This window comes from Salvelinus alpinus, chromosome 29, assembly GCF_045679555.1.
Source record: "Salvelinus alpinus chromosome 29, SLU_Salpinus.1, whole genome shotgun sequence".
NCBI lineage: Eukaryota > Metazoa > Chordata > Actinopteri > Salmoniformes > Salmonidae > Salvelinus > Salvelinus alpinus.
In genome coordinates, this window is record NC_092114.1 from 16,527,765 (window position 1) to 16,547,534 (window position 19,770).

At 45.7% G+C, this 19,770-nt stretch overlaps 1 protein-coding gene across 5 annotated transcripts in view; it reads right to left on the bottom strand.

Moving 5' to 3' along the window:
* LOC139559137 (pumilio homolog 1-like) overlaps nucleotides 1–18,994 on the bottom strand; it is a 67,891-nt gene extending 48,897 nt beyond the window's left edge. For 2 of the 5 annotated variants that reach the window (XM_071374874.1, XM_071374872.1), the window contains exons 1-7: nucleotides 18,850–18,994; nucleotides 7,728–7,900; nucleotides 6,810–6,932; nucleotides 5,475–5,543; nucleotides 4,751–4,853; nucleotides 4,425–4,615; nucleotides 1,525–1,691 (exon numbers count right to left, since the gene is read on the bottom strand). In XM_071374874.1, coding sequence (XP_071230975.1) covers nucleotides 1,525–1,691; nucleotides 4,425–4,615; nucleotides 4,751–4,853; nucleotides 5,475–5,543; nucleotides 6,810–6,932; nucleotides 7,728–7,889 — 815 coding nt within the window. In that variant the 5' untranslated portion in view covers nucleotides 7,890–7,900; nucleotides 18,850–18,994. Of the gene's footprint in view, nucleotides 1–1,524; nucleotides 1,692–4,424; nucleotides 4,616–4,750; nucleotides 4,857–5,474; nucleotides 5,544–6,809; nucleotides 6,933–7,727; nucleotides 7,901–14,848; nucleotides 14,867–18,849 lie in introns of those variants that run through there. The other 3 variants (XM_071374873.1, XM_071374870.1, XM_071374871.1) reach the window with 2 other exon arrangements.
* Between the last annotated feature and the right edge of the window lie 776 nt (nucleotides 18,995–19,770).

Here is a 19,770-nt window from a genome sequence, read left to right on the forward strand (position 1 = left end):
CAGACCCCGTTCAAAGGCACCTACTACCGGACCCCGTTCAAAGGCACCTACTACCGGACCCCGTTCAAAGGCACCTACTACCAGACCCCGTTCAAAGGCACCTACTACCAGACCCCGTTCAAAGGCACCTACTACCAGACCCCGTTCAAAGGCACCTACTACCAGACCCCGTTCAAAGGCACCTACTACCAGACCCCGTTCAAAGGCACCTACTACCAGACCCCGTTCAAAGGCACCTACTACCAGACCCCGTTCAAAGGCACCTACTACCAGACCCCGTTCAAAGGCACCTACTACCAGACCCCGTTCAAAGACACCTACTACCAGACCCCGTTCAAAGGCACCTACTACCAGACCCCGTTCAAAGGCACCTACTACCAGACCCCGTTCAAAGGCACCTACTACCAGACCCCGTTCAAAGGCACCTACTACCAGACCCCGTTCAAAGGCACCTACTACCAGACCCCGTTCAAAGGCACCTACTACCAGACCCCGTTCAAAGGCACCTACTACCAGACCCCGTTCAAAGGCACCTACTACCGGACCCCGTTCAAAGGCACCTACTACCGGACCCCGTTCAAAGGCACCTACTACCGGACCCCGTTCAAAGGCACCTACTACCGGACCCCGTTCAAAGGCACCTACTACCGGACCCCGTTCAAAGGCACCTACTACCAGACCCCGTTCAAAGGCACCTACTACCAGACCCCGTTCAAAGGCACCTACTACCAGACCCCGTTCAAAGGCACCTACTACCAGACCCCGTTCAAAGGCACCTACTACCAGACCCCGTTCAAAGGCACCTACTACCAGACCCCGTTCAAAGGCACCTACTACCAGACCCCGTTCAAAGGCACCTACTACCAGACCCCGTTCAAAGGCACCTACTACCAGACCCCGTTCAAAGGCACCTACTACCAGACCCCGTTCAAAGGCACCTACTACCAGACCCCGTTCAAAGGCACCTACTACCAGACCCCGTTCAAAGGCACCTACTACCAGACCCCGTTCAAAGGCACCTACTACCAGACCCCGTTCAAAGGCACCTACTACCAGACCCCGTTCAAAGACACCTACTACCAGACCCCGTTCAAAGGCACCTACTACCAGACCCAGTTCAAAGGCACCTACTACCAGACCCAGTTCAAAGGCACCTACTACCAGACCCCGTTCAAAGGCACCTACTACCAGACCCCGTTCAAAGGCACCTACTACCAGACCCCGTTCAAAGGCACCTACTACCAGATCCCGTTCAAAGGCACCTATATATTTTGTCTTGCCCATTCACCCTCTGAATGGCACACATACACAATCCATGTCTCAATTGTCTCAAGGCTTAAAAGTCCTTCTTTAACCTGTCTCCTCCCCTTCATCTACACTGATTTGAAGTGGATTTAACAGGTGGCATCATTAAGGGGTCATAGCTTTCACCTGAATTCACCTGGTCAGTGTGTCATGGAAAGAGCAGGTGATCCTAATGTTTTGTACACTCAGTGTACACGGAAGAGGTGTGTGTGTGTTTACCTGTACTCCTTGCCGTCCACGTCCAGGCCGTTCTGCACGGGGAGCCCGTTGAGGTTGATGACATCACTGATGACGTCACCCTCTACCATCTCCTTGAGTTTCTCTCCTTCAAATGGAGCCTTTGGTTTCTCCCTCTTCTCCTCATCCACCTCTCCATCCCTCGGACCCTGAGAGAGAGAGAGATGGGGAGAGAGAGAGGGATGGAGAGAGAGAGAGGGATGGAGAGAGAGAGAGGGATGGAGATGGGGAGAGAGAGAGAGGGATGGAGGGAAAGAAAGAGAGCGACAGAAAGATGGAGGGAGGGAGGGAAAGACGTAAAAATAAAAGTTGGACGACAGATTGAGAACATTGTGATTGACACATTGATCAATAAATTGACAGTAATATATAGAGGTAAGAGCAGGAGATCCATAGAGCTGAGAGTTCTAAACGAGACAGAGACACACAGAGAGAGGTCTAAACGAGACAGAGAGAGCGAGAGAGAGCGAGCGAGAGATCTAAATGAGACAGAGACACACAGAGAGAGAGACAGAGAGAGAGACAGAGAGAGACACAGAGAGAGACAGAGAGAGGGTGGAGACAAATTTGACCCCAATAACTACCGTGGGATATGCGTCAACAGCAACCTTGGGAAAATCCTCTGCATTATCATTAACAGCAGACTCGTACATTTCCTCAATGAAAACAATGTAATGAGCAAATGTCAAATTGACTTTTTACCAAATTACCGTACAACAGACCACGTATTCATCCTGCACACCCTAATTGACAAATAAACAAACCCAAACAAAGGCAAAGTCTTCTCATGCTTTGTTGATTTAAAAAAAGCCTTCGACTCAATTTAGCATGAGGGTCTGCTATACACATTGAATGAAAGTTTTGATGGAAAGTGGTGTTGGGGGTAAAACATACGACATTATCAAATCCATGTACACAAACAAGTGTGTGGTTAAAATTGGCAAAAACCACACATTTCTTCCCACAGGGCCGTGGGGTGAGACAGGGATGCAGCTTAAGCCCCACCCTCTTCAACATATATATCAGTGAATTGGCGCGGGCACTAGAACAGTCTGCAGCACCCGGCCTCACCCTACTAGAATCTGTAGTCAAATGTCCACTGATTGCTGATGATCTGGTGCTTCTGTCCCCAACCAAGGAGGGCCTACAGCAGCACCTAGATATTCTGCACAGATTCTGTCAGACCTGAGCCCTGACAGTAAATCTCAGTAAGACCACAATAATGGTGTTCCAAAAAAGGTCCAGTCGCCAGGACCACAAATACAAATTCCATCTAGACACCGTTGTCCTAGAGCACACAAAAAACTATACATACCTTGGCCTAAACATCAGCACCACAGGTAACTTCCACAAAGCTGTGAAAGACCTGAGAGACAAGGCAAGAAGGGCCTTCTATGCCATCAAAAGGAACATAAAATTCAACATACCAATTAGGATCTGGCTAAAAATACATGAATCAGTTATAGAACCCATTGCCCTTTATGGTTGTGAGGTCTGGGGTCCGCTCACCAACCAATATTTCACAAAATGGGACAAACACCAAATTGAGACTCTGCATGCAGAATTCTGCAATAACTATTCCCAGTGTACAACATAGAACATCAAATAATGCATGCGGAGCAGAATTAGGCCGATATGCGCTAATTATCAAAATCCAGAAAAGAGCCGTTCTACCACCACCTAAAAGGAAGCGATTCCCAAACCTTCCATAACAAAGCCATTACCTACAGAGAGATTAACCTGGAGAAGAGTCCCCTAAGCAAGCTGGTCCTGGGGCTCTGTTCACCAACACAAACAGACCCCACAGAGCCCCAGGACAGAAACACAATTAGACCCAACCAAATCAGGAGAAAACAAAAATATAATTACTTGACACATTTGACAGAATTAACAAAAAAACTGAGCAAACTAGAATGCTATTTGGCCCTAAACAGAGAGTACCTGACCACTGTGACTGACCCAAACTTGAGGAAAGCTTTGACTATGTACAGACTCCGTGAGCATAACCTTGCTATTGAGAAAGGCCGTCGTAGGCAGAGATGGCTCTCAAGAGAAGACAGGCTATGTGCACACTGCCCACAAAATGAGCTGAACTTCCTAACCTCCTGCCATATTTATGACCATATTAGAGACACATATTTCCCTCAGATTACACAGATCCACAAAGAATTCAAAAACAAACCCAATTTTGATAAACTCCCATATCTACTGGGTGAAATACCACAGTGTGCATCACAGCAGCAAGATTTGTGACCTGTTGCCACAAGAAAAGTTCAACCAGTGAAGACCAAACACCATTGTAAATACAACCCATATTTATGCTTATTTATTTTCCCTTGTGTACTTTAACCATTTGTACAACACTGTAAATATACATAATATAACATTTGTAATGTCTTTATTGTTTTGAAACTTCTGTATGTGTAATGTTTACTGTTAATTTTTATTGTTTATTTCTCTTTTGTATATTATCTACCTCGCTTGTTTTGGCAATGTTTCCCACGTCAATAAAGCCCCTTGAATTGAATTGAGAGAGAGTTCTAAAAGAAACAGAGACACAGAGAGCGAGAGAGCGAGACACAGAGAGAGATCTAAACGAGACACAGAGAGAGAGCGAGAGAGCGAGACAGAGACACAGAGAGAGATCTAAACGAGACACAGAGAGTGAGAGAGCGAGACACAGAGAGAGATCTAAACGAGACACAGAGAGAGATCTAAACGAGACACAGAGAGAGATCTAAACGAGACCCCGTATGCAGTATAACCCAGTGCAGCGAGGAGTCCAGGTTACCAGTGGGGAAGGTGGGTCAGCATTGATGATAGTGATCCATGTAGAGACATGTATTGAATGATGGGAGTGTAAATGAGGGTAGGCTACTTACGAAAGGTCCCTTACGGAGGCAGGAGTCCAGTTTCTCGGCGGGAGAAGAAGAGAGGACGTATTCTACCATACTGACTCCTAAGCCCCCGCTCTCTGACCGCGGTGACATCACTGACCCGCCCACCTCCCCGCCGCCATGGAAACCCCCGCCCGGCCGATGAGACACCATGATTGGCTGAGACACCGAGTGGTCTGGTAGAGGAGAAAGAAAAAGAGACCTATTGTCAAACTGCCAAACACACGTACACATTTGGCTGGGCACTCAAGACTTGGTGTGGTGACACATTGGTGTTTCAATCCAGGGGCTGGGCTCACTCTCGGTCCTACCTGTGGCCCCCCACGCGCTGTCCCTCCACTGGTCCAGGAAGATCCCTTTCGGTCCATCTTTTCCAGCTTCGTCACTCTCCCAAAACTTCTTACCTGTCAAAAGCTGCTGTAAAAAAGGAGAGGGGGAAGGGAGAGAAAGAGATGGAGAAAGACAAAGAGAGAGAGAGAAACAGAAAGAGGAACGAGAGAGAGAGAGAGAAACGAGAGAGAGAGAGAGAAACGAGAGAGAGAGAGAGAAAAACGAGAGAGAGAGAGGGAGAAACGAGAGAGAGAGGGAGAAACGAGAGAGAGAGGGAGAAACGAGAGAGAGAGGGAGAAACGAGAGAGAGAGGGAGAAACGAGAGAGAGAGGGAGAAACGAGAGAGAGAGGGAGAAACGAGAGAGAGAGGGAGAAACGAGAGAGAGAGGGAGAGAGAGAGAAACAGAGAGAGAGAGAGAGAAACAGAGAGAGAGAAACAGAGAGAGAGAGAAACAGAGAGAGAGAAACAGAGAGAGAGAGAGAGAAACAGAGAGAGAGAGAAACAGAGAGAGAGAGAGAGAGAAACAGAGAGAGCGAGAGCGAAGTGTCATGGCTTTTTCGTCGGAATGACTAAATATAGCAGCAGGATTTATGGGGTACTTTATTCTGGGCTACAGTATTCTTCCAACCACCATCATATGGCCTTCGGTAGGCTGAGTGTCTATGGTCCTCTAACTACTTGACCTGTAACCCCTGACCCCTTACCTCTCCCATGGCACGCCTCTCCAGAGCCAGAGCCTGGAAGTCATGGTTCAGCTCATCCATCGACCGCCCCTGAAGAGAGAGACCAGGTTATAACACTACACTACAGAGACCAGGTTATAACACTACACCTACAGAGACCAGGTTATAACACTACACTACAGAGACCAGGTTATAACACTACACCTACAGAGACCAGGTTATAACATGACACTACAGAGACCAGGTTATAACACTACACTACAGAGAGAGACCAGGTTATAACACTACACTACAGAGAGACCAGGTTATAACACCCTACAGAGAGAGACCAGGTTATAACACTCTACTATACCAGGTTATAACACTACTGAGACCAGGTTATAACACTACACTAGAGAGACCAGGTTATAACAACATTCTACAGAGAGAGACCAGGTTATAACACTAGAGAGAGAGACCAGGTAATAACAACACTACACTACAGAGACCAGATTATAACACCCTACAGAGACCAGGTTATAACACTAGAGAGAGACCAGGTAATAACAACACCCCCCCTACAGACAGAGAGACCAGGTTAGAACAACACCCCCCCTACAGACAGAGAGACCAGGTTAGAACAACACCCCCCCTACAGAGAGCGAGACCAGGTTAGAACAACACCCCCCCTACAGACAGCGAGACCAGGTAATAACAACACCCCCCCTACAGAGAGCGAGACCAGGTTAGAACAACACCCCCCCTACAGAGAGCGAGACCAGGTTAGAACAACACCCCCCCTACAGACAGAGAGACCAGGTTATAACAACACCCCCCCTACAGACAGCGAGACCAGGTTAGAACAACACCCCCCCTACAGAGAGCGAGACCAGGTTAGAACAACACCCCCCCTACAGAGAGAGAGACCAGGTTAGAACAACACCCCCCCTACAGACAGAGAGACCAGGTTAGAACAACACCCCCCCTACAGAGAGAGAGACCAGGTTAGAACAACACCCCCCCTACAGACAGAGAGACCAGGTTAGAACAACACCCCCCCTACAGAGAGCGAGACCAGGTTAGAACAACACCCCCCCTACAGACAGAGAGACCAGGTTAGAACAACACCCCCCCTACAGAGAGCGAGACCAGGTTAGAACAACACCCCCCCTACAGAGAGAGAGACCAGGTTAGAACAACACCCCCCCTACAGACAGAGAGACCAGGTTAGAACAACACCCCCCCTACAGACAGAGAGACCAGGTTAGAACAACACCCCCCCTACAGAGAGAGAGACCAGGTTAGAACAACACCCCCCCTACAGACAGAGAGACCAGGTTAGAACAACACCCCCCCTACAGAGAGAGAGACCAGTACCTGGCTGTCGTGGATGTTCTCCCCAGCGGGCCAGCGGTGTTTGCCAGGCTGCTCCCCGTGCTGCCGCTGGAAGAAGTAATTCACCATGGCATCATCCTGAGACCGCCCCGTACCCGCCACGCCCTGCAACACACACACAGCTAACATCTCTGCTACCACCTTTGCTCCAAACAAACATTAATTTGTCAGGACATCTGTCAGTCTGTGTGATGTGTACTGCAGTCTGACATGACATAGATTTAAAAATCTACCAGCCACTCAGATTATTATAATTATTTTCATGTATTATTATTTATATATATTTTTTTATAAATAATAATTTTAATTTATTTTTTATTAAATGGGCCAAAATATTTTTCCCCCACAAAAAAAAAAACAGATGAGCATGCTTTGTAATGTTTCAAAAACAAATGTATTACTAGTAAGAAGTAATGTGGTATATTGTTTTAAATTTCATTTTTTGTGACCCGAGTCATTTAATCCAAAATATCACAGATGAGACAAATCTTCACCTGCCTCTTTAAGGGCGGGAGGTTACCATGGTAGCGCGACTCGAGTCGTTTGTGCCTGTGATTCTGACTAACAGAGACGTTGTCTTCTCTTCCCTAGCAGTTGAAACTCAAACATAGAAAACAAAACAAAACGTAGAAACGCCAGGCAGTTGTAGCGCGAGGTGGAATAGGCTATATAGGAGTCGTAGTTACTTGAGCTATGAAACACAAACGGCAGAAATACTTTGAAAACAGCATTTATTTTACTTTAAATGTGATCACACTTTACTAATTTTTTTAAATTCACAAATGTGAGTGAAATGCTCGTCCTGTGAAGCCCTGGTGAAGTACACATCATATCGGCCAATGCCAAAATCTACCCTCATTTGGCAGCTGTTCATTTTATGCCCTGGTCTCCATCCCTTACCTGCTGGCTTGGTGGCGGGGCATGTGGGGTCTGTCCGGCCGGGGGGGCGTGTCCTCCGCTGCTCAGCACCACCGGCATGCTGGGAGTTGAAGTTCTGAGGTGGGGGCTGAACGAGTCCTGCCAGAGCACTGCTTTACCCTTCAACACACACACGCTGCTCATTCCACCACGGCCTGGGGAAGAGACACACACCGTTAGTTGAAATATTCACACATAACCGATATATCTACCAATAGTTTTATTATTGTAGCTGAAAAGAACCCGTCATGGATTGTGCTTAAAAGAGCCCTCCAAATATACTCCGAAAGCATATTTCTTAAAGAGCCACTGAACACGCCAATTGGCTGATTCCGCATTTGGTTAGTGATGTTTGAGACACTGTACAAGCGAAAGCCTATTTCACTTCCTCAAAATCCAAATATATATATATATATATATATATACATACATACATACATACATATATATTACACACACACACACACACATACATTAGGGGTGTCCTCGACTAAAACAAATCTTGGTAGAACGAAAGTCGTCTGTTCATTCGACCAATCGATTGTTAGAATTTTGTTACATGTATTTTTCCATATAGACACACCCTATGTGTTTTAATAAAATAAACTGTATATGCATTGAGCTTGTCTGATGCTTTAAGCTCACTGTTTGCTGAAATAAGACACAAATTACTCAAGAGGGAGCCAGAGATCAAGATAACTACAATATAAAACCTTAACCTGACCATCCTCCTCCTGCTGGCTTTTGCAGATTCTGTCCTTACTCTCCTGAGTCTGTAACCTTTCTCATGTGGAATGCCAATTTATCTCACCGCTTCTACCGATCTGCGTGCCAGTTATGGTTTTCAAATTCACATTTTCGTGGAACAGTTTCATTTAATTCATAATAACATCTTCGTATCTCATAATCATTGTCATGTGGTTAATCAAAATCCTATCCAAATCTAAATTAAAATGAATTCGAACCTAAAAACGTACTTTATTGTCATTGCCACCAATGTAAAAATAGCCTATAAAACCAACAAATATAAACATTGCAGCCTGCAGGTAGAAATTAAAAAATATATATATTTTAATCACATTGGCTACGCATGGCCTGCAACAAACTTTAAACATTGTATCAATTATTAACTTGGGTCTGGCCTGAAGCTCCTTGCAACATTGTATAAAATATTCTGGGCCCTGAGAGTTGCCTGCCAGTGAGCTCTGGACAGACACTGCTGTAGGCTATTTGCGCAAGAGATAAGAAGAAATCAGGTAGGCCTATTTAATGACCCACTGAATCAGAGCAGGACATTTTTCCCTTTCACGCTGAGTGATTATCGAAAGGGAGAGAGCTGGAAATATTTTTAAATACATTGAAGAACTATTGTAATTCTCACTGGATGTAAAAACAGGCTGTTAGCTTGCTGTTTGAGGTGAAGAAAACATTACTTTGAGAAGCTCCACAGGTCATTAGTGGTGGTGCATTGAGCCAATCAGAAATACTATCAAATCCCCAAATGGGCATATTTATGTATACCTTTGCATGCAGGCCAGGTAGCCAATATGTTAACTCGAAATGATATAGGGATACTTAAAACATGAACTTAACAAATAGGCCTTCTTATATGCGTAATCAGGTGCGCGTCCTTACTCAACATTGACAGGAGCGCTCCAAACAAAAGACGATGACTAAATTGACAAAATTCGTAAATGGAATGAAATAAAGCCAAAACTTGTTTCTCACATAGGTTGTGCGGTAAACGGTAAACGGTAAAAAGACTGGAATAATAATATTGAACGCATATAACAGACATTACCGTGACCAAACAAACATTGTAGATTAGAAATGATAGGAATTAACTTTAAAATGTACTACTGGTGATATATGTAATGGGGAATTGATTTACAATAACAATCAAAACGCAAACAATTTATGAAACAATGAAATGTGCATGAATTGGCAGGAGAGATGCACATTCTGGAGAGAGATGCATTGTGCAGCTACATTCCCCTTCTTAGACTGCACCATCCCCACGGCCTCCGCAACCGATTAGTAATCATTCCCCTGGTGAATGACTAGCTACACTATGAAACCACACACTATTGAATCATTCCCCTGGTGAATGACTAGCTACACTATGAAACCACACACTATTGAATCATTCCCCTGGTGAATGTCAGCTACGCTCTGAAACCACACACTATTGAATCATTCCCCTGGTGAATGTCAGCTACGCTCTGAAACCACACACTATTGAATCATTCCCCTGGTGAATGTCAGCTACGCTCTGAAACCACACACTATTGAAGCATTCCCATGGTGAATGTCCGCTACGCTCTGAAACCACACACTATTGAAGCATTCCCATGGTGAATGTCCGCTACGCTCTGAAACCACACACTATTGAATCATTCCCCTGGTGAATGTCAGCTACGCTCTGAAACCACACACTATTGAAGCATTCCCCTGGTGAATGTCAGCTACGCTCTGAAACCACACACTATTGAAGCATTCCCATGGTGAATGTCCGCTACGCTCTGAAACCACACACTATTGAAGCATTCCCATGGTGAATGTCAGCTACGCTCTGAAACCACACACTATTGAAGCATTCCCCTGGTGAATGTCAGCTACGCTCTGAAACCACACACTATTGAAGCATTCCCCTGGTGAATGTCAGCTACACTCTGAAACCACACACTATTGAAGCATTCCCCTGGTGAATGACTAGCTACACTATGAAACCACACACTATTGAAGCATTCCCCTGGTGAATGTCAGCTACGCTCTGAAACCACACACTATTGAAGCATTCCCCTGGTGAATGTCCGCTACGCTCTGAAACCACACACTATTGAAGCATTCCCCTGGTGAATGTCCGCTACGCTCTGAAACCACACACTATTGAAGCATTCCCCTGGTGAATGTCAGCTACGCTCTGAAACCACACACTATTGAAGCATTCCCATGGTGAATGTCCGCTAGGCTATGGAACCACACACTATTGCAGAGACGTTTATATTACCGACCGCTATTGATTTGGTGAAAACAACATGTGGGGAGGCAGAGGCGCAGAAACTCCCATCAATACCTTTGTCAGATAACACTGTTAAACAAATCATTTATTGTATTGCTAGCAACCAAGAGGAAACTGACTGAACGACTCAAAAACTCTCCCCGGTTATGCTCTCAAAATGGACGTTAACCGCGAGGCCCCGAGATGCCCATGTATTGACTTTTGTTCTCTATACATGTCGGGGGATACTATTCACGGGGACATATGGTTCTGTCTCAAGGTTCCCAAGCAGGAAACGGCACAGTTCAGTGTGCTGCATGGCTATATTGACAAAAAAAAACAGATTCCATATGGGATTGAGTGACGGGGCTTTGCACAGATGGGGTTCTATCTATGGCGGGGCGGCAGGCAGGCCTCTGCACTCTAGTTATGAATGAGTCGCCCTCTGCCATATGGACACATTAAAAAAAATTATATATATATATTTCACCTTTATTTAACCAGGTAGGCCAGTTGAGAACAAGTTCTCATTTACAACTGCGACCTGGCCAGGATAAAGCAAAGCAGTGTGACACAAACAACACAGTTACACATGGAATAAACAAACGTACAGTCAATAACACAATAGAAAAATCTGTATACAGTGTGTGCAAATGAAGTAATGAGGTAAGGCAATAAATAGGCCAATAGTGGCGAAGTGATTACAATTTACACGAGTGACGTATGTGCAGATGAGGATGTGCAAGTGGAAACACTGGTGTGCAAAAGAGCAGAAATACAAAAACAAATATGGGGATGAGGTAGGTAGTTGGGCCATTTACAGATGGGCTGTGAACAGCTACAGCGATCGGTAAGCTGCTCTGACAGCTGACGCTTAAAGTTAGTGAGGGAGATATAAGTCTCCAACTTCAGTGATTTTTGCAATTCGTTCGCATTGAGTATGATACACCGAGAAGAACTGGCAGCAAAAGAGCTAAGCACAGAATTCTGAGATATACCGCAGCAGGTAACTTCCACTGTAAACTGCATCAAACCAAATCAAACCACATCCACCACGCACACCCCTGTTCACAAAACTGTGTGGAGATATGTGATCAGAGCATGAGAATGTTGTATTTCACACCGAGGCTTGATGGTAATCGAGAGGGAGTGTTGGGAAGATTATTCACATTGAGAGATGAACTGTTGTCATTCACAATGAAGATTTTAAAAAATAAATATAAAATGTACGGACTTGATTGACTTTCTGTGTAATGAAAATAAAATGTGTCTCCTTGCCCATGTAACAGACATATTTGGGAAATGGAACAAACTGAAAGCAAAAGTATAGGCTGTTTTCAAAGGCTGTTTTCAAAGGGATTCGTTGCTATTTCATTTTACAAACAACAATATCTAGAGGGGGGGTGCCGGTACATAGTCAATACTCTGTTTAAAATACTACCATACATTAAAACTTAGCAACGAAGCGCTACGTTGTAACCTGCTATGTTTTCTTAGTGTCTCTGAAAACATTTGAATGACAGAGGCAGAGCTTGAGGAATACCCTTCGCGAAGAGCAATTATAAACTGGTTGGTTACAGCCTTTAATGCTGACAGCCGTGGTATATCGTATACCACAGGTATGTCAAAACATTTATTTTTACTACTCTAATTACATTGGTAACCAGTTTATAATGGCAGTAAGGCACCTCAGGGGTTTGTGGTATATGGACAATATACCATGGCTAAGGGCTGTGTCCGGGCACTCCGCGTTGCGTCGTGCTTAAGAACAGCCCTTAGCCATGATATATTGGACATATACCACACCTCCGCGGGCCTTATTGCTTAATTATAACACGCCAGATTTAGAGGGCTTCGCTAAGGGGCTGTAAAGTTAACGTTGCCACGACGTTGAATGTTCTTAGCACGGCACTTGCTTTACATTTACACCCTACCATGGCACTTCACCACAGGACACCCAACCATGGCACTTCCCCTCGGGACACCCAACCATGACACTTCCCCTCGGGACACCCAACCATGACACTTCCCCTCGGGACACCCAACCATGACACTTCCCCTCGGGACACCCAACCATGACACTTCCCCTCGGGACACCCAACCATGACACTTCCCCTCGGGACACCCAACCATGACACTTCCCCTCGGGACACCCAACCATGACACTTCACCTCGGGACACCCAACCATGACACTTCACCTCGGGACACCCAACCATGACACTTCACCTCGGGACACCCAACCATGACACTTCACCTCAGGACACCCAACCATGACACTTCACCTCAGGACACGCAACCATGACACTTCACCTCAGGACACCCAACCATGACACTTCACCTCAGGACACCCTACCATGACACTTCACCTCAGGACACCCAACCATGACACTTCACCTCGGGACACCCAACCATGACACTTCACCTCGGGACACCCAACCATGACACTTCACCTCAGGACACCCAACCATGACACTTCACCTCAGAACACCCAACCATGACACTTCACCTCAGGACACCCAACCATGACACTTCACCTCAGGACAACCTACCATGACACTTCCCCTCAGGACACCCAACCATGACACTTCACCTCAGGACACCCTACCATGACACTTTACCTAACAGTATATGGCCAGTGAACATTTTTAGCTCTTTATTGAGCTGGCAAGCTTGTATCTACTCACCGTAGAAGCAGTAACAGTTAGTTCACAGAATTTCACTCTCCTCACCAACTAGCGTAGATGTGTTGGGTGATAAGTGTCCAGTTTGTAGCGCGCCAGAGGAAGATAGTCTGACAGCCATGTAAAGACTGTCCCCCACTTATACGGCAATACAAATTAATCCGTGAAAGTCTTGTACCGGCCGATAATATCGGTCTGGCTCTAGTTACACTGCTTCAACACACACATAACTCAAGCTACACTACTTTTAAACACAATCTAGAAAGGATTCACACTCACACCTGCAGGGAATGCAATCAACATTTTGATCCACCAGCTAGTGGAGTCAGTCAACTTCCAAATTAAAAAATAAATAAAAGTGACAACATATTCTAAGTGGTTTAATGTCTGGGGTACTGGAGCTAAATGTACAGTTTACAACACCGTCCTCTGTCCCAAATGAATAGGAAACATCACCACCTAATTCCTTCTAATTATACCGTGCCAATCGTTCCGATTCATTTGTGGTTGAGGCCTGAATATTTATTCTAATGACGTTAGGCCACATTTGAGTTATGAAAACATCTGACCAAATTACATATTAAAGGGGGGGGGGGGGGGGTCCCTTTATCTTCATACACAGCATGTTGTGAATCACACCCACGCTGTGTCACAAATACACCCACACAGCCTAGCCCCAGAGGAAAGAAGAGGTCAAATTCCATCTACATTATACTGACTCACGTGGTGTGTGGGGGGGGGGGGGGGGGTTCCATGTTCGATTTAACTGACAATATGAAATGGAACTAAAACCGGATTCCTTTTCTCAGAAAAAAATATATACATTTGGGGAGATATATAAATTAAAAGTTGGTCTACTTCACTGTCAGTTTTGTCCAAGTTTGGTTGAATATAAAACAAAATCAGAATACAGAAAGCCCATTAGAGCCACTATTTATTAATTTGTTGTCATTCTATGCTCATGCACTAGCCTCATAAAACATGTATTATTTAGAAACATAAAATACCGAACAAATAAGAAATATATTGTGATGTGATATTTTGGCCATGTCACCCAGCCTACCACTAGTCTATTACCTTGCACTAGTAACAGAAGGTCTGAAGGTAGCTAGGTCATGTAGGTAGGAAACAGAACTCAGGTGGAAGTTAAAGCCTTTTGGTTTGGTTTAGTTCACCATATGTAATATGTAGGCCTACATTACAGTTTAGACAGAAACACAGTCTCTGACAGTTATAATGAAAAGATCGCCACGCACAACATGGCTGATGTTTTACATTCTCCCAAACAATTGTGCAATTTATTGTTTTGTTTGCATTTTGTGTAAACTTATTATTTTTAACTTATTGTGTACATAATGTTGCTGCTAACGTCTCTTATGACCGAAAATAACTTCTGGACACCAGAGAAGCGATTACTCACCGCGGACTGGAAGAAACTTCTTCCTTTATTGAGTCCGACGAGAACGCTATCCTGCTTTCACTGGAACAGGCCCAGATCCACGCCTTTTGCGTGAAGAAAAGACGCCAGGAAAGAGGACGCAGATCGGGGATCCTTCTGAGAAGCCGGAGGCGAGCGAGTAAACTCCCAATGCCATCCATTCTCCTTGCTAACGTTGGAATCGTTGGAAAATAAAACTGATGACCAACTATTAAGATTATCCTACCAACGGGACATTAAAAACTGTAACATCTTATGTTTCACCAAGATGTGGCTGAACGACGACATGGATAATACAGAGCTGGCGGGATTTTCCATGCACTGGCAGAACAGAGACGCTACGTCTCCTAAGACCAGGGGTGGGGGGTGTGTGTCTATTTGTCAATAACAGCTGGTGCGCGATGTCTAATATTAAAGAAGTCTCAAGATATTTCTCGCCTGATGTAGAGTACCTTATGATAAGCTGTCGACCACACTATCTACCAAGAGAGTTCTCATATTATTCGTAGCCGTCTATTTACCACCACTGAACGATGCTGGCACTAAGACCGCACTCAACCAACTCTATAAGGCCATAAGAAAATAAGAAAATGCTCACCCAGAAGAGGCGCTCCTAGTGGCCGGGGACTTTAATGCAGGCGAACTTAAATCAGTTTTACCAATTTTTTTACCAGCATGTCACCAGTGCAACCAGGGGGGAAAAAATCCTAGACTACGTTTACTCCACACACAGAGATGCATACATAGCTCTCCCCCGCCCTCCATCTGACCATAATTCTATCCTTCTGATTCCTGCTGACAAGCAAATATTAAAGCAGGAAGTACCAGTGACTCGCTCAATACGGAAGTGGTCAGATGACGCGGATGCTACACTACAGGACTGGTTTGCTAGAACAGACTGGAATATGATCCGGGATTCATCCAATGGCATTGAGGAGTTTCCCACCTCAGTCATCGGCTTCATCAATAAGTGCATTGATGACGTCGTCCCCACAGTGACTGTACGTACATATCCCAAACAGAAGCCATGGATTACAGGAAACATCCGCATTGAGCTAAAGGCTAGAGCTGCCGCTTTCAAGGAGCCGAAGACTAATCTGGACGCTTATAAGAAATTCCGCTATGCCCTCAGACGAACCATCAAACAAGCAAAGCGTCAATACAGGATTAAGATTGAATCCTACTACACCGGCTCTGACGCTCGTCGGATGTGGCAGGGATTGAAAACTATTATGGACTACAAAAGGGAAACCCAGACGCGAGCTGCCCAGTGACGCGAGCCTACCAGACGAGCTAAATGCCTTTTATGCTCGCTTCGAGGCAAGCAACACTGAAGCATGCACAAGAGCACCAGCTGTTCTGGATGAATGTGTGTGAATGCTCTCGGTAGCCTATGTGAACAGAACCTTTAAACAGGTCAACATTCACAAAGCCGCTGGGCCAGACGGATTACCAGGATGTGTACTCAAAGAACGCGCAGAACAACTGTCAAGTGTCTTTAGTGACATTTTCAAACTCTCCCTGCCCAAGTCTGTAATACCTACATGTTTCAAGCAAACCACCATAGTCCCTGTGCCCAAGGAAGTGAAGGTAACCTGCCAAAAATAAGTACCAACCCGTGGCACTCACATTGGTAGCCATGAAGGGCTTTGAAAGGCTGGTCATGGATCACATCAACAGCATCCTCCCGGACACCCTAGACCCACTCTAATTTGCATACCGCCCCAACAGATCCACAGATGACGCAATCTCAATCGCACTCCAAACCGCCCTTTCTCACCTGGACAAAAGGAAAACCTACGTGAGAATGCTGTTGATCGACTACAGCTCAGCGTTCAACACCATAGTACACACAAAGCTCATCACTAAGCTAAGGACTCTGGGACCAAACACCTCCCTCTGAAACTGAATCCTGGACTTCCTGACGGTGGTAAGGGTAGGCAACAACACGTCCGCCACGCTGATCCTTAACACTGGGGCCCCTCAGGGGTGTGTACTTAGTCCCCTCCTGTATTCCCTGTTCACCCACGACTGCGTGGCCATACACAACTCCAACACCATCATTAAGTTTGCTGACGACACAACTGTGGTAGGTCTGATCAACGGCAACGATGAGACGGCCTATAGGGAGGAGGTCAGAGAACTGGCAGTGTGGTGCCAAGACAACAACCTCTCCCTCAATGTGAGCAAGACAAAGGAGCTGATCGTGGAAAGGGCCAAACAGGGCCCCATTAACATCGACGGGGCTGTAGTGGAGCGGGTCGAGAGTTTCAAGTTCCTTGGTGTCCACATCACCAACGAACTATCATGGTCCAAACATACCAAGACAGTCGTGAAGAGGGCACGACAAAACCTTTTCCCCCTCAGGAGAGTGAAAAGATGTGGACCAAAAGGCTCCTCAACAGCTTCTACACCCAAGTCATTAGACTGCTGAACAATTCATAAAAATCGCCGCCGGACAATTTACATTGACACCCCCCCCCCCGTCTGAATAAATATATTTTGCAGAACAAACATCCTTCTCTGACTTGCAGAAAATAAATCACATCAGTTTTACTCATGACCTTTCTATCTGGAACGTTAACACAACGTTGTGCCCTGCTGAATGTGGCCCAGCCAGGTGATGTGGATTCCACCCACTCAACAGACAAGGGGTGTGTTCAGTCAATAAGCAATGTTCAAGACAACCAGGTGGTCTGTTCTATGTTTTATTTAGCGTTCAACCCCCGCCAACCTCTGATCGACAGGAAGCCACAAAAGTATTTGGAAAATATAGCCTGAATCTGTCAAATCGCATAACACGTCTCTCTACCTCACACACACATCCATCATGGCTCAGAGGTGTACATACACAATCCTAATTGTTCCAGTGTCGCTATTAATAAATGGCTGACCCTGTCCGAGGGTGCCTCTGGGGGAGATGGGATACGCTAAAATGTTTTTAAAACTTTGCCCATTTCACATGCATATAATACACACTTGTGCATGTGTGAAATAAGCCAAATATAAGTACCCACCCTCGCCTCCATGCATAGAGTTATGCCATAACAAGTACGCCCCCCTCTGCTGGCAATGTTAGTTAGCCAGCCAGCTAGCTCCTGCCATCCAGACAACCACTTACAAGCAAAACAAACAAATACTTCCGGTGTATTTGGGTCTGAAAATATGTTATTCAATGCAAGCAGAAAACAAACAGCGATTAGTTTCTCGGCGGTGTATGCCATCATAACTAGGTAACGTAACCTATTTGATAACACCCGGACATCAGTAACGTTCGCCAGCCGGAAATAGCATTGTTGCCTATAACTGGGTTAATAATTATTTAATACCGTGGATCGATTATCACCGCGAACTACTGTCCTGTCCACCTGGGCCAGAACAATAAAAACGGAACGTAGCTTTGTGTGTCAGCTGGATAACAGTCAGTCGCCGAGGCACAACTCACACCATCCAGCTAACTAAACAAATCGAGGCCAATTAGACATGAACATGGACGTAAGTAAATGTGTGTTTGTCTGGTTGACATATAACTAGGTAATTACAGTATCCATGTACTGGAGTGTTCGCTAGCTAGCTTAAGTGGCATGTATTGATGCCAACCACGGAACTGGTTCCAGTAGCTAACTACCAAAGTCTAACAACAAACAATACCAGACCTCCAAGCCAGCGACCAGAGCAACTCGCCCCCGACACCCCCTCTACCAGTAACACATTACACACCCATTACTAGCACGTCTTCCGTATACTCGGGCTCTACAGGTCTCCGTGACGCGGGTGTAAGCTAGCTAGCTAACAAAGGCCCTAGCTGTCTGGCTAGAGCGGAAGACGGCAACAACCGGAGGCGGCAGGGGAGGGAGGAAGCAACACAGCTGTTAAAATAACCCACAAAACTATCGTTACGGCCCGGTAAAGGTAATACATCGGGCGATGTGTGGTTTGAGGCGGCTAGAAGCACACTGTGCCCCCGGGTGAGGGCTACTTACAGGCGGAGAGGGCGGATGGTCGAAGATTTCAGCCCCGGTTCTCTATCCAGATTTCCAGGCTTTCACTCCGACAACATGGCGGCTCGGAGGGGAGCAGAGACAGGCAGACGCGCTGCATCATGGGAACGGATGAGAGCAGAGAGAGTGCGGTTCATTGCGCCAACTGGGAGGGGAGGGTTTCTCACCAGTCCCTTTGTTATACATATGTGTGGCTCTGTTGACATGCGCTGTTCTCTCACATTGGGCAAAAATACACTAATAATCTCAAATACATTCACAATAAAGATTATAGTGGTGTCTCTAACACTGGTTATAGGGGAGTGTGTGGACAGTTCATTCTTCCCAGTCCCAGATACCCGTTATTAGGTATGGACAGAATGCTATCTATGAAGGTCTGTGCAGAATGTTCCGAGAATTATGGTAATGGAGTCCAGCCGCAGCCATGGCAACATGCTGACTACTGAGCACACAGAGGGTGTTCATGAAGCTGGATCTGGATGATAAAACACACACGAGGGGGTACTTAAGGGGTACTCCGGGCAGAGGAAAATTCATTTGGTGGTACAGTAACCCAAAATAATGTTTAGGAACCACTGCTCTACTAGACCAGTGCATTGTGAACCAACTAACAGCCATTGTGAAAAGGGCGGTAGCGGCAGGTAACCTAACAGTTAAGAGGGGTTGGGTCACAGTAAAGAGCATTGGGCCACCAACTGAAAAGGTCGCTAGTGTGAATCCCCGAAACGACTAGGTGAAAAGAAAACTGTCGATATGCCATTGAGCAAGGCACTTAACGCAAATTGGTACTGTAAATTGCTCTGGATGAGAACGTCAGCTAAATTACTCCAACTTCAAAAGTAGAGCCTAGCCTGTTACAAAAAATGTAATCTAGTGTGTCACTAGAAATGACCATATGCAGCA